Source organism: Chaetura pelagica, unplaced genomic scaffold (assembly GCF_000747805.2).
Source record: "Chaetura pelagica isolate M959 unplaced genomic scaffold, ChaPel_1.0 scaffold195, whole genome shotgun sequence".
NCBI classification, from domain to species: domain Eukaryota; kingdom Metazoa; phylum Chordata; class Aves; order Apodiformes; family Apodidae; genus Chaetura; species Chaetura pelagica.
In genome coordinates this window covers 374,259-389,051 of record NW_009953304.1, presented here as the reverse complement: position 1 = coordinate 389,051, position 14,793 = coordinate 374,259, and the positions used below count along the sequence as shown (strand labels likewise).

Here is a 14,793-nt window from a genome sequence, read left to right as displayed (position 1 = left end):
TTCAGGTAACAATGTAATTTTTTTCCAACCAGCCTGACCAGTAAGGAGCTGGCCCTTAATACTCGTTTCTAACACCTCCATGGCAAATGCCTCACTGGAACCAAGATATTTTCCTGTGGTTAACAGCAAAAGGTCTCAATTTTACACCAGGAAAAATCAACAGAAACTCTACTACCATCTACGATTATCCTAGTTTATTAATTTAGACTATTTCATTGCCATTAATGAAGGGCCTCCCCAGCTCTCCTAAGTGTATCACAGACAGCTGGATACACAAATGCTGCAAGGGCCTGTGCATACATTGCTCTCAGTGGCTGTGACTGGGAACCATGTCATTATCCTCCCTTCAGTGTCAAGCCAGAACCAGTAAGGAGGTTGGTATAAGCCAAGATAATTAACACAAGACAAAATGTTTCTCACCAAAGCCAACGGCTAATGCTGGGGAACTACCTGTAGACTTGCAATAGCAGGTAGACCATGTGTTGACCTTAGAGAGGAACACAAAATACTCACTTCCCCTCAGCAGAAGGCAAACCTCACTGCACAGATGCAGCCCACCTTTTGTCAGTTTGGTGTGCATCACTTAGGGAGGCAATGTGACTGTATACGGGGAAAAAAAAAAATCTGTCTCCACATAGCCTGTTTCCAGTGGGGATTCTGCTGCCTACAGCTATGCCAAGACTGGTCTCAGGATGGAAGGCAGTTTGAAGAAACGGGCCTATTAAATTCTGGTCCTTGAGGATTGAGTGAGTACTAGTCATCTAGGAATTGTAGCTCCTAGTTTTGATGTGTTCCTTGGCAAGACATACAGTAAGGAATGATACTTTCAGACACAGTTGTGTACTGCTGAAGGATCTTGGGGCAGAAGATTCAGGAGCACAAATGACAAAGCTATAATTATGCACTGCAGCCTAGAAGACACAGTCCATGGGGAAGACAATGTTAAGACCATATGACCTTGATACTTTGTTGTCAGCAGAAATTATAGTTATGCCAAAAGTGCTCTTTTTGGGCATCCTCTGAAGGAGATCCTTTTCCTTATCAGAATGCATATATCCTCATTTCCTTGGTGAGCTGGCCTTTTGTCTCCAGCCTGCCTGTATGAAAGGCTCCTTATGTGCAGAAGGCAAATAGAGTCTCTATCCTGGACTATACATCTCTATATACCTGCTAAAATTATACAGGAAGATACAATTTTTGCTTTAATCTCATTTGTCCAAAGACGTTCCACTCCCCTTACCACCCTCTCCTACTCTTCTCAGCCTATCACTCTTGCATACTAATCACCGCTGGTGACAACAACAATTAGGGCTGGTTAGGAAGAGACAAGATGTTACTCTATAACCCCAGACACCCTGGGAAAGAATGTATTTTGCCGTCAATTATGAGGCAAATCCACACCAGTAGCACCAAGTGCTAAAATAAGAAGGCATACAGCATGCTGCTTCACTCGTCTGCAACTCTGCACAACTCCGCATGTCTTTGGATTTTCAAATCCTTCAAAGCTCACAGTGAGAGTTTAAAAAGCCAACCCACCGTTTTAACAGTTTCTCCCTTAAACTTAAAATCCCTTCACTTATATTTCTTTTACCTGATCAAAATTTTCATCCTTGGCCACAGGTTTTCTGAACATGAAAACGTTCGGAATATATTTTTCCTAAACTGCTGGGTTATTACCTTTTGTTATCCTTCAGTCAGGAGAGCAAACTCTCTGGTAGAAAGACTGCCCTTAATAGTAAGCAATGAGCTTTTGGAAGCCTTGTCAGATTACAGGTTTTCCTGTTTCTTGACTGGAACCAACTTCCAGAGTAAAAAATGCTACACTTGAAGAATTGTCTGTTACTGCCCATCACCACGACTCGCCCCTACCTCGCCTGTGAGCAAGAAAGAAAACGAACAACCCTCTGTGCTTAGGAAGACACATACACCACAAATCAACTCATGGGTACTCTGCAGAAAGATTAACTTCACTCATCACATACAGCACGGCTATCACACTGTATTTGCTATGGTTGCTATTAACAGAATCAGCACACACTTACAAGGCAAACCAGATCTCAAGAAAAGACTTGTCAGTACCACTGAAGTGCACATAACAAAGACTCGGTGCAAGTGAATGTTAATTTTAGTTTCAGTTACAGAAGCCAGAGTTGGACAAGTTTTACTAATTCTTTTGTAGGTAACTGAGTCCTCCCTACATCATACATTTTACAGCTTTTACTCCTGGTTTTAAGTGTTTCAAGTTATAATTCAGAGTAGTACTTCACAGGGTTCCTTTCTTGGAAAGCAAAGGAAAGGTGAAACAGATATGAGACTAAAGCTATTGATCTCACACAGATAATCTCCACCCTGCCTGCCAACAGCCACAGAATACAAAGTAGTAGGACATTGTTGAGAACATATGCTTATGATTTATTTTTTATTTTTTTTTCTTTTCCCCAGCTGCTAAGGTCCTGATCATCCCTACTAAAGAGAGTGCACCTCAGCTCACACAAAATCCTGTAGATTGCTGCATTCTTAGGAAGATGCTCAGGCCCCTCTACACTGGACAAATATGAGTTTGAGTAGTTCAGCATTTAAATACATACTGGCCTCTTGTGGGCTATGTTGTTACATCCTTTACACTGGCTTCAGCAGTTTCTCATTCTTGGAATAACAGGACAATAAAACTTCAAGTATTAGGCTAAAAGGAGTAAAGCATCTGTAGGGCAAAAGGACACCTTCTTGTTTGAAAATAAACATTACCTCCCCAATCCCTTTATGATTGATTCTTACACCATTTCAAAACTTTGATCAAAGACAGACTATTACACAATTTACCAGTCTTGTTTTTCATGTTAAAAATAAAATATATAGGTCTAGGTTTCAAAGAGATAAGCATTCAACAAATGCTGCTTTGGTGTCTCAGTCCATCCTGGGTGCTCCTTTCACATCTCAGTGAAATAACCAGGCTTTGGCTTTGTTTATTTTTAAATTAAACAGGCAGCAGTTTCCACCATTTCCAAGTCCAGCCAGTTCATTCAGTTACTCTAACAGGTACTATTTTATTTTTTTTTTAGAAAATCAGTTCACAACTTTAGATTACAGAGGTCATTCTTTAATCAGTTCTCCTCCACTGCTTAATAAATTTGAGATTCTGTCACCCTTTATCATATGAAGGACTTCATTCCAACAAGTTAAGACAAGACTAAATTACAGATCTCAGCCTGTGTTTTTAGGTCTTTTTTACTTTACTAGTGTTAGCAGCAGCAGTGCTGAAACAGTGCAGCTACAAGAGGCCATTATACATGTATTCAGGTCTATCTATTCTGAAGGACACAGTCTACATATCTCGCTTGCAATGAAGGCTGAATTACTGGCAATAAACTGCCTAAGTGACTGCATTTGAGTTGTGTTTGGAACAGACTGTTGTTGTCTGTGTTTATGTTAAATTCAAATGAAAAGGGAGGCTGGTGCAAGAGGTACTGGGGTTATGCTCTGCAAGACACAGAACATAGAAAATCAAAGAACATAAAAATCTACACAATCTCCAAGAGACTCAGAGGAATAACACTAGGGGTAAACTCTGGAACAAGCAACGTGAAAAAAACCCCTTGGGAATATACCACCTTTCCTGGTGATTTTAAGATTGTTCTTGCTAGTCTAAGAAAGAAAGAGGAAGGTAAAAAAATTAAGAAAAAAATTGCAGAGATTGAAACACTGTCAACTTTTCCAGTGAATAGTAATTACCAAAATAAACACATTCTGTAATTTATAGGTGAAAGATTCCAGCAAGACAGAGAACCTATGCAGAACTTGTGTTCTGATAAACACAATTGCATTTATCAAATCAGAAGTGTGTGGAACTGGGATCAATCATGCTATAAAGTAGATAAGGTATAATTTATTGCTTGACTAATAAATCTATCAAGGAACCAACCTTTACCTCTTCAATATGCTAATTCAGGAACAAAAGCTCAACATAAGATACACAGAAACCGGGAATCTGGGCTGGAAGTTACATTTTCCCCAACAAAACCAAAACACTGCTAACCCAATCCAATCCCTCCCACCTATCCAAACTAACTCAAAAAACAGACAGACCCTTTCCATGTTAATTTTCACAGTATTCATTAATCCTCCCTCATGCTTCTTTCACCAGCTACTGTGCCACACTGACTGGGCATGTGCATATGCTCACACACTGCTGGGGGGGAAAAGTAATACATATGAATGAGTTGATCTTTCAGCCTGGATCATTAAGTCTGGCCATGCACCAGACTCAGGCCTCAGGAACTGAAAGGAGTGACTCCAAAAGATCTCTTCATTACCCTGACCTTTGCCATGCTTGTTTGCTTTCCATATTCCTCACAACAGCCTAAAGACCAAGATGACAGTGGATGTAGTGCAACCAATGACATCTGGTTTTCTTTCTTTTGAGACAAAAGGAATAAAAGATAATTTACAAGAGGAGGTTTCTGTCACTCTTATGGGTTTTGACGTAACTCCTGACTGTCTTCCTTGTATCCACTTCAGAGACAAACAAGCTAAGCACACAAAGGAGGAGAAAAAAGGCTCTACACAGGTTTTTCTCCCTCTGATTCCTGTAGAAAAGTGTTGCCTCTACCTTTTCAGAGGAAAGCAGACACCATGCAGCTGCTGCTGGGACAGGGGTGGGGGTTAACGTCAGACATAATAAAAAAACTTTGTCTTGGCCAAACATCACCATTTCCCACAGGAGAAAGGCCTTTAGCAAGACAGACAGTAGTGCAGACTTCTCTGTCTGCAAAGTTCTGAGATGTAGTGACATTAAAAGGCAGGCTCTGAAGAGCATCTGGTAATACAAGCTCATTCCAAAGAAACAGATTCCTGGAAAACGCTGGCTATCAACTGGTTGGATTAAAACTACTGCAATACAGTGACTTATTTAACTCTACTTTACACATAAGAAGCAACAGGGAACACAGAAGTTGAGTAATATGGTTTCAGTGGAGAGAAAGGGCCAGAAATTGTAATACCCAACTCCTCTGCCAGACTGCTTAAGCTTTATCTTCTTAAATGCTCTAAGCCATACTGCCAGATCTGGTGCCAACATAGCTTTTAATTCTGAGTAAATAATTGAGCCTTTCTCTGCATTCAGCTTTGCTATCAATTGAATAAACCTGGCATTGCTGCCCTGCTGGGGATACATGGCACACAAGCTCGGGCAGGTCTGCCGTGCCAAAGGTAATCATAACCCCTTCTGTCACTTCCACACCACGCCCTAAGAATGTGCCATCTGTTATATTTGGGTGCTGGAGCCTGATCTCTATCAACACTCAGGAGAGAGTGAACTTCTCTCTTTCCTTCACATCTTTGTGGATATGTGAAATTCACATTTAGACATTGGAAATCAATGCCTGTGTTGTGTAGTGCACGCAGTTCTTTGATTGCCTGTTCCTTACACACAAAACTACAAATACCGCTTTCATTCACGTACTTCTTATGTGCTTTCGGAGTAAGTTTTTTCCTTGCAGGACTCCTAAGCTTCCCTACATCATCCTAAGTTGATAGTCACTTTCACAGACATCAGCAGGTACACATCTAGACTCGGCAGAAGAAAAAGAGCTATCCCAAAGGTACCTCAAAGTGTTTTGGTTTTTCTCCCTAGCAAATGTATAAAGCACATTTCATATAAAAAATAAGAGACAAAACCAGTTATAATTAACAAAATATAAATTTACCATTTCCCTTTGTTTAAAATGGTTTCCTATAAAAGAATACAGAAAAAATAATAGTGCAAGTGCACTTCTAAAACTTGCCAACTCACCAATGAACAGACAGACACTTTCTAAGACCACCTGTGTTCCTCCACAGTAGAGACAGCTGAGAAATGACAGAAACCAAGATCCTGTTTAATGATCTCTTCAGTCTCAAGCCCTTTTGCAACTGCAAATTCACAAGTTAAAGATATGATTTTTCCAAAGTAGAGTAATTGTAGAGGTAACATCTAGAATTGTTAACTATTTCTGAAAGTCTTGCAAGTAAATGCAACACTCTACCATACATGCCTGCTATGTAGTTAACATTTCAGAATAATTTGACCAAGTCATCTTTATCTTGATCCTTCAGAGACTCAGATGTGCTTTACCTGGGGACAGCTCTTGCTCTCAACTGCAGTCTTGGTTTTTGGACAACACTGCTTAAGTGTGATGACCAATGACCAGCAAACAAGAGGCACTGAGCTAGGCTCTGCTCTGTTCATGAAATGTGAAAAAGGTTATCATAGAATCATAGAATGGTTTGGGTTGGAAGGGACTTTAAAGATAATCTAGTTCCAACTCCCTTGCATGGACAGGGACACCTCCCACTAGACCAGGTTGCTCAAAGACTCATCCTACCTGGCTTTGGAGGTTTCCAGGGAGTGAACAGTGACAAATTCCCTGGGCAACCTCTGTCAGTATCTCCCCACCTTCACAGTTAATATTTTCTTCCTAATACTTATTCTAAAACTACCTTCTCCCAGTTTGAAACCATTACTCCATGTCACATCACTACAAGCCCTCGTAAAAAGTCCCTCCCCAGCTTTCCTGTAGGCCCCTTCAGGCACTGGAAAACTGCTGTAAGGTCTGCCTGGAGCCTCCTCTTCTCCAGACTGGACAACCCCAACTCTCTCTACCTGTCTTGATAGAAGAGGTGCTCCATCCCTCTGACCATTTTTGTGACCCCTCCTCTGGACTTGCTCCTACAGCTCTATGTCCTTCCTGTGTTGGGGCTCCAGAACTGGACACAGTACTGTATGTGGGTATCATGAGAGCAGAGTAGAGGGGGAGAATCACCTCCATTCATCTGCTGGTCACACTTCTTCTGAGGCAGCCTAGGACATGGTTGGCGTTCCGGGCTGCAAGTGCACATTGGTGGATCATGTTGAGTTTCTCATCAACCAACACTGTCAAGTCCTTCTCCTTAAGGCTGTTCTAAATCCAGTCTCCACCCAGCCTGTATTTGTGCTTGGGATTGCCCCGACCCAGGTGCAGGACCTTGCACTTGGCCTTGTTGAACTTCATGAGATTGGCATGGGCCCACCTCTCAAGCCTGTCAAGGTCACTCTGGACAACATCCCTTCCCTCCAGCATGTCAGCCCCACCTCACAGCTTGTTGTCATCAGCAAACCTGCTGAGGGTGCATGCACTCAATTCCACTGTCCATGTTACCAACAAAGATCTTATACAGCACCAGTTCCAATACTGACCCCTGAGAAGTGCCACTTGTCACTGCTCCCCACCTGGACACTGAGCCTTTGACAGCAACTCTTGAGTGCAACCATCCAGCCAATTCCTTATCCACCAAGTGGTCCATCTGTCAAGTCCATGTCTCTAATTTGCAGGCCACGATGTCATGCAGGAGAGTGTCAAATGCTTGGCACAAGCCCAAGTAGATCGTATCAGTTGCTCTTCCCTTATCTACCAATGCTGTAGCCCTGTCAAAGGAGGACACTGAATTTCTCAGACAGGATTTGCACTTACTGAAGTCGTGTTGGCTGTCACCAGTCACCTCCTTTAGAATAGTTTCCAGGAGGATCTGCTCCATGATCTTGCTAGGCACAGAGGTGAGACTGACTGCACTGTAGTTCCCCGGTTCTTTTTTCTTTCCCTTTTTAAAAATGGGGGTTACACCCTTTTCTAGTCAGTGGGAACTTCATGAGACTGCCACAACTTCTCAACAGAAGACCTCAGAGTTGGTTCAAAGTAAAATAACCTGAAGTTTGTCATATACTAACTTACCTGAAAAGAATAATTCAGTCCTCTGGCAAACAACTGTGTTGTAGGTATTAATGCTGTGGTCTCTGGTACAAAGACACCTGGGGAGTGAACTGGAGAGAGTGGACGAAGTGTGATTTGAATTTCCTTTTAATAGAGAAAGGGTGTCCAGTGAAAAAGATATCTAGTAAGACACATAGCTTAGCTTAGTTCCTATTGTCAGCTCAGTTTCAAACCTACTGATTACAGAAGCCCCACTTATCTTAAGTGCTTCTGCATGGCCAGAACTCCCTTCTGCTAATCCTAAGCACTTCTTAAGACTACTCGCTGTCAGAAGAGCTAAGAACTGCTGATATAAGGTCCTCCAGACCTCAAATTCTGAGTGCTGAGCAGATAAAGTCATTATGCCTCGTTTGTCATAAAGCAATTGCCCTCTAGAAAGTCTTCTTGTACAGGAGGCAATCTATACGTGGAACTTTGCTCCTATGTGCCCTCTCCTATCAATCACCAAGAAATATTCTTTGGGAGATGCACAGCAAGTTGATGACAGAAAAAGTAATTTTATTCACTGAGTCAGTTTTGACACTGAAGGGAACTGAACAGCTGAAAACATCATCTACAGGGAGTTCCACTTACAATGTTATTCAGAATATCAGTGGTGCTTTTGTTACTTCTAAGGAGTGCTTAGATGGAATACTGTTACCCCTTCAAAAGAATTGATAGCACTGGGGAGAATATAGCTAGCAGGGTTTACATAAAACTAACAGTCATGTTATGCTCAAAAGCTTAAGTTTATTGCTCTATTTAATTACTACCACCAGTATTTTTAAAAAGAACGCCACTTCTTCCTGCTAGCTTTTCACTGAAGGAAATATTTTAAATACAGCAATAAAATCAAGTGGTTTAAAGATAACACATTTTGCACACATTCATGCAAACCCTGCTGACAGGATTTTTACAGGTTCATGGATACAGAATAAATATAAAGGATGTGTACTAAAATACTGGGAAATTTTCCCCACAGTGAAGAAGTTGTAGGCATAACATTTCAGGCCCTACACTCTGCACCTACTGACGTGAATGGCAAAACCTCAGTGGGAGCAGGACCAGCCCTTATTGTTCTCAGAGCTGCTTTACCTTCTCCTGATCAGAAGTGCAGTAAATTCTCAGAATCTCCTGCACTAATAAAAGTTTTGGTTATTATTACAAATACAGAGAAGCAAAAATATTTTTAGTAGATCATTAAAACGACTATTCACAAAACACTGATTTTTCATGTTAAGGGTCCTGTATACCTGCTCAACAAAGCACTTAAACATATGCTTACCTGTAAGCATTAAACAAAAGCTACAGTCTTCACAGCCTGACTGAGGTCTAAAAAGAAAAGCATGGGCAGTTGTCTGTGTCACTGAACAGGAAACACTGCTGCCCCTACTAGTGATTAGAATGGGATAATGATTTTCTAAATTTGGTTTGGGGGCAAATTTATCAAAAAGCAGCCAACATGTTCAGACTGATTTTTTTTTCTTTCTTTTTTTAAAGCTGCCTTCACGATGTGCATTGATTTTAATGAGCACTGGGCACTGTCACCCTCAAGGCTTTGAAACAAGTTTAATTTCATAGAATATAAGTGATTTTATTATTACATTTTTAATAAAGACAAATTCAACTCACAAAATTTCTCACCTGATTTCCAACCTCAAATTGAGGAGAAGCTGCATTTGGATTAAGGAACAAACATAAAAAGAGGAACTATTTGCAAAAATCAAATCTGATTGCAGATTGAGATGCCAAAATATTTACAAATTTAAGAATTTATGTTCAGATGAACTTGTACTATTTGCCTCAGATTCACCCAGCTGTCATGACTCGGGTATGTTGCTGGTAAGAACTGGGGGTAAAAATTCACTCACATCATTGAAATATTTTTTTCCCCTTAGTTCTGATAACACTAGTGGTGAACTGCTTTAGAAAAAATAAGCAAGCAAACATGATGTGTGAAAGAATTTCAATGTGAATCTACTTGAATCTTTCGATGCAGAGGCTCAGAAGGTTAACAATATACACAGTATTCGGTAATTTTATATGTAAAAACAATCGGAAAGAGGCAAAAAGTTACTTTCAAGCTTAGTCAACTTACGGCACATTTCAGCATGACAATTGAGAAAGTTTCACACTGTATTTGGATATATTAGCAATTATTTTTTTTAAAAATAGCAAACTGAAGACTGGAATTTTTTTCAGATTTTTTTTTTCTCACTTTTGTAACAAATGAAGCTACTGTTCCTATTTACAGTATAAATAAGCCATTTTTTTGGTGAAGATTATGTCCTGTCACATATGTTTAAGACAAGGCGTACCTCAGCTCTTAAATGTCAATGCAAACAAGAGCATAAAAGCAATAATGAAGTAAAAGAATGTATCTTTTTTTTCCAGCTAAGACAGCCAGGTTACCATGTGTCTCTGATCAGATCTGAAATATATCTGAATACAGTCAAAAGTTCGCTTGGTTTAGCCTTTAGGAATATCACGAACACTTATTCTTCTGCTGCTCTAGAAAGCTGTTTTCCGTACAAGCTCATGACATGATGGACAAACTGATACTGTTCACAAGTCTGGATCATTCCTCCCCTGAAAAGGAAAGAAAAAAAGGGGAGGGAAACAACAGCCTTATTACGCGCAAGTAACACATGAGGAAATGGCATAGCTAACATGAAGCTGGTGTTGCACACAGGTGGTCAGTTGCAAAGTTCCCTAAAAATGAGTGAAAAGTGCCCACTGATTGCAACCAGCTTGCAGTCTGACCTCAAGCTCCATTTTGACTCTCTGCTAGCCAAGGAAAGACAGCAGTCAGAACAGTGGTGGACTTTACCTCAGTTTTTCTTGGCAGAGGCCCTCACCCAGTAAGGAAAAACCATCATAATTTACATTCATATTACAAGAGCACCTATACTCCAAGACTCATTTTAAACACTCTGAAAAGCAGCCCCTTCCCCAAAACTCTAGATGGGTAGATGGGAGCAAGCAGAACAAAGTGGGGAAGAACTTTTTCCAAGACTTCACAGCTGCACTAGGGACTGAATTCAGGACCAAAGAGGGTCAGGCCAGACCAGCCAGGACAACTGATGTAGCACTTAACCTTCCCATTCTGGAATGATGGTTCTTTCCTCTGTGCCAGCCCACATCGTGCTTTTGGCAAATTCACCAGAGAACCAGGGGATGGCCAGCAGGGTATTGGAACAGACAACAGAACTTTAATGAAAGACAACTCAGATTTGTAACTGAATCAAAGCCAAAGCTTTGACTTAAGCTTTTGCTGTTCTCTTTAAAACTGCAAGCCTGAAATGAATTGCAAGCAGGAGCAGTTTGCTTTTCCACATATCACTAGGCTGTGTATTTCTGCAAATACCATATTGCTGTTCTCTTTAAAACTGCAAGCCTGAAAGGAATTGCAAGCAGGAGCAGAACCAGTTTGCTTTTCCACATATCACCAGGCTGTGTATTTCTGCAAATAGCATGTTAATCTGCACGAGTACTACAGTGGGAGACTGAAATCAACAAAACCAACGAAGATAAAGTTGTTCATTTTAAGCAGGTTTTACTAACATTTCAAGTTCTGATAAGAGTACCTCAACAATGATATGATTATTAAAATCCATTCTGAAAACAATTAAACCTCACTGCTCAAATTCAATGAAAGTGTATACAGAATTGTGGCAGCATTGGTGCTGGTGCACAGACCCCAGGAACACAGTGCCAAGAGGAGGCTGAAATGACAAATGGTGTCAAGGAACATGGAAACCCATGAGTGGCAAGCACTAACCAGATTGTGTCAGCCTGAGGAGGAGCATTCCCTCAGAAAGCTCCACAGGAGGAAATTATGGAAACCCATGAGTGGCAAGCACTAACCAGACTGTGTCAGCCTGAGAAGGAGCAGCCAAGCAGGTAGCAGACTGCTAGAACCCTCCTTGGAGACTGCCCTCTTCTATGGGATCCAGCTTAACAATTGTGGGTTACACAGTAACCATACCAGTAAGATGTATATGAGTGGGCAAAACCACCTTCTCTTTCAGATTCCTACAGTTATTTTGTTAAGCATTTGTTTAACAATTTAACAATGAGCAGGGAAGGGCAGGGATCCATGCTTTGACATCTCATTGATAAGCAAAGGTGGGAAACACAGATTGCCTTTCTAAATAAACTATTTCCTAGCTGAGCATCTCCTCCCCATCTGCTCTACTTAATACAGGTTCACAGTTGATCTGTTTGAGTCTTTCTGTGCTGCACACAGCACTGAAATATATTTATGTCAGTTCATGACACACCAGGAACATTAGTCATATCTGGCAATTACTGCCCATGCAATTCCAATAATGGTGAGGATGCACCCTGAAGTTGTAGCAACAGAAGCACCAGGGTCGCCATGAAGTTTCAAACCACAGGAAATTATTTTCCTTTTTATCTAGTTTCCTGCTATGAGGTGGTTTCCTGCCTTTCCCAGGGAGGAAGCACCATGACACATACTTGCTGCCCAGGCTTAGGCACAGATTAGATTAATTATGTTTTAACCCCGGTTTGTCACAGTAACCTTTCAAATCTGAGTTACATTGTGGAAAAGAATGGCAAATGTCTCCTACAGCACTCTGCAAAGGATCCAGGAATGATCCTCTCCTTAGTCAATAACTAGGTTATTTTAGGACTAATTGTGGGCCACTGCTGCAAAGCCCAATACACAGGATTTTTCCAAAGGATCTGTAATGGAATGAAGATAAAGAAACATTTGTCCCCTTCTCCCCCACAGCAAACTCAAAAGCAATTCTCAGGGCTAATGTTAACTCCTCTACTGTTGTAAGTAAGTGAAGTGCATTCCTTTATGTGTTTGCTCTTTCCCTAATGCCCTGATGACTCCTTTCGTATCACTCTATCTTCTCCAGTCAGTAACCACCAGACAGGAGGAGGGGACAGAATGGGTATTCCTTCCTATAGCTGCTTGGACACTGTCTCATCCTCTCATGCTGCTTTTGAAGTCACTTGGAGCTTTCATGGGGGTTTAGTGACAATAACCATGGATGGCAGAATGACTTCCAACAGACTACAAGCCTGATTTCTCATTCCTCCAGTTTTCACTCCTTGAAGAAATCATGCTCTTCTGTAGCAAGGATTTGACCATTTTACATCTTGAGTATTTTCTCCCATGACATTTAAGTGGTCTTTTCCCATCCCATCCCTGACAGGTACACGACAACTATAGATGTCCCTGCAGGCTTCCTTTTCCCCCATAGCATCTTTTAAAGTACGATCTCTCTTCTCCAGCCTCTGAAAATGGCTCTTAGTTCCCCTCTCCCTGCAAAGCTAGTATTTTTAATTGGCCTTTCGTGTCAAGCACATTTGTAAGCAGGTGTCTTCAACCTTCATTTGTATGCCTTTTTTCCTGTGTAACGTTAGTCACAGAGACAAGATATTTTAGATCCAGGCAGAAATTTCACTGGTCCATGGATAATCAGCACTCACTACTCACTCACTATCATGGTTTTCTTTTTCTCAAGAAGCCTTTCCTTGTCTGGCTTGAAATCCACTGAAATAGCCAAACCTCAAAGCCCCTGCAGGTCCCTGTCTATCAGAGCCTCAGCAGGGCAGCAAGCATTTAATTTTCTGCCTCCCACTGAGCATAATTTATCTTCTGAAATAAAGTTCAGCGTGGGGTTGAAGTTCTTTTTTTTTTTCCCTCAGAAAAATCTTTGGTATGTTTTTCGTGACATCTCTTCCCCCGACTACATTTATCATTATCATTAGAGAGAGCACTGAGACATGTTTTGATGGCACTTGAAACCAGTGGGAGAGGAAAAATAACATCTCTGGTGCAAAATTCAAGTCTGTTTACCTCATAATCAAACTCAAGGTGGTGTGTTAAGAAATGCTTAGCTGGAAAACATTGAATTTCTGGAGATTTTCACAGCTCCTTTCATATGTCTGCAAACACTCCAGACTGTGCATACTCTCCCTCTCCCCACGAAATCCTGAGCAGCCCTTCCCCCCCAGCAGTGCACAAGGTCAATTTTCTTGAATCCTCCTGGAAGCAAAATGCTGATCTGTGGATTTGAACTTACGTACAGCAGACCCTTGAACTTTTGCTTCTGTAATAACTCAGGGCCAACTCCTCAGCTGGTGAAAGGCTATTCCTTGCTGCATAGAGCTGTGCAGATTTTGGTGCCAGCTGTGAATCTAGCTCAGTTCTAGGGCTGTTCATTAAGGTTTACTGCTCATAAAATATTACAAAGATTACAAGCTGGAACTGCTTATAATAGGATAACTTCCTTCCAGAAAAGTTGTCTCTTGGCCTCCATTTGTTCCTCCCCTGTTCCCATTTGCTTCCCCTTAAGTAAAGGGAAAGCTTACCATAATGTTTTGGGTTTTTTTAATTTCCTGGGAAGAAAGCAGGATTTCTTACCTGTCCAACCGTAACTGGCAGGCTGTTCGTAGTATGTCAACGATGCCCTCGCTCTTCAGCTGTTTACAACACACACTAGTTGCAATAAAGCAGCCAGTCCTCCCGATGCCTGCACTAAGGGGCAGAAAAGCAGAGAGAGGCAGTGGAGGTGTTAGGATGGGTTAGGAACTTTGGCTTTAAATAAGCGCCATTAAACCAGCAATAAAACCCCATTAGTCCTTCCCTCACTCCAACCGTGGCCAGGTAGGTATTTGTGAATATCAAGTTGTAACCAGGCAAAGGTACTAATTTCAACGTGACAGCACAGTAAGTCTGAGCCACTCGCAGTGAAAGGATGGACGCTGCACATACAGTGCTAAAACTGGACTGTTTGGATACCATTTGACCCAATATGTAATTGAACCATGGAAAATAATCAGTTAAACATTATTTCTTAGTTAGACTTGCTTTGAAGACAACCTTTGCTTTCAGATTCTTAATCCTAATAGCTTCTTTGAAAAAAAAACCCACAACAAACCCCTTGCCTTAATAATCAGAGCTAACAGCAACATGGTGTGAGGCCATTTGCTGATCAGATCAATCTAGTAATTCTCTGAATTAGTGCAGGATACAACAAATTCACTACTA

The 14,793-nt window shown here is 41.2% G+C and overlaps 1 protein-coding gene across 1 annotated transcript in view; it reads right to left on the bottom strand.

Moving 5' to 3' along the window:
- Nucleotides 1–9,978: 9,978 nt before the first annotated feature.
- PTPN5 (protein tyrosine phosphatase, non-receptor type 5 (striatum-enriched)) overlaps nt 9,979–14,793 on the bottom strand; it is a 78,024-nt gene continuing 73,209 nt past the window's right edge. The window contains exons 12-13 of the mRNA XM_009998053.1: nt 14,167–14,280; nt 9,979–10,349 (exon numbers count right to left, since the gene is read on the bottom strand). Of these exons, the coding sequence (XP_009996355.1) occupies nt 10,256–10,349; nt 14,167–14,280 (208 nt within the window). The 3' untranslated portion in view covers nt 9,979–10,255. The remainder of the gene's footprint in view (nt 10,350–14,166; nt 14,281–14,793) is intronic.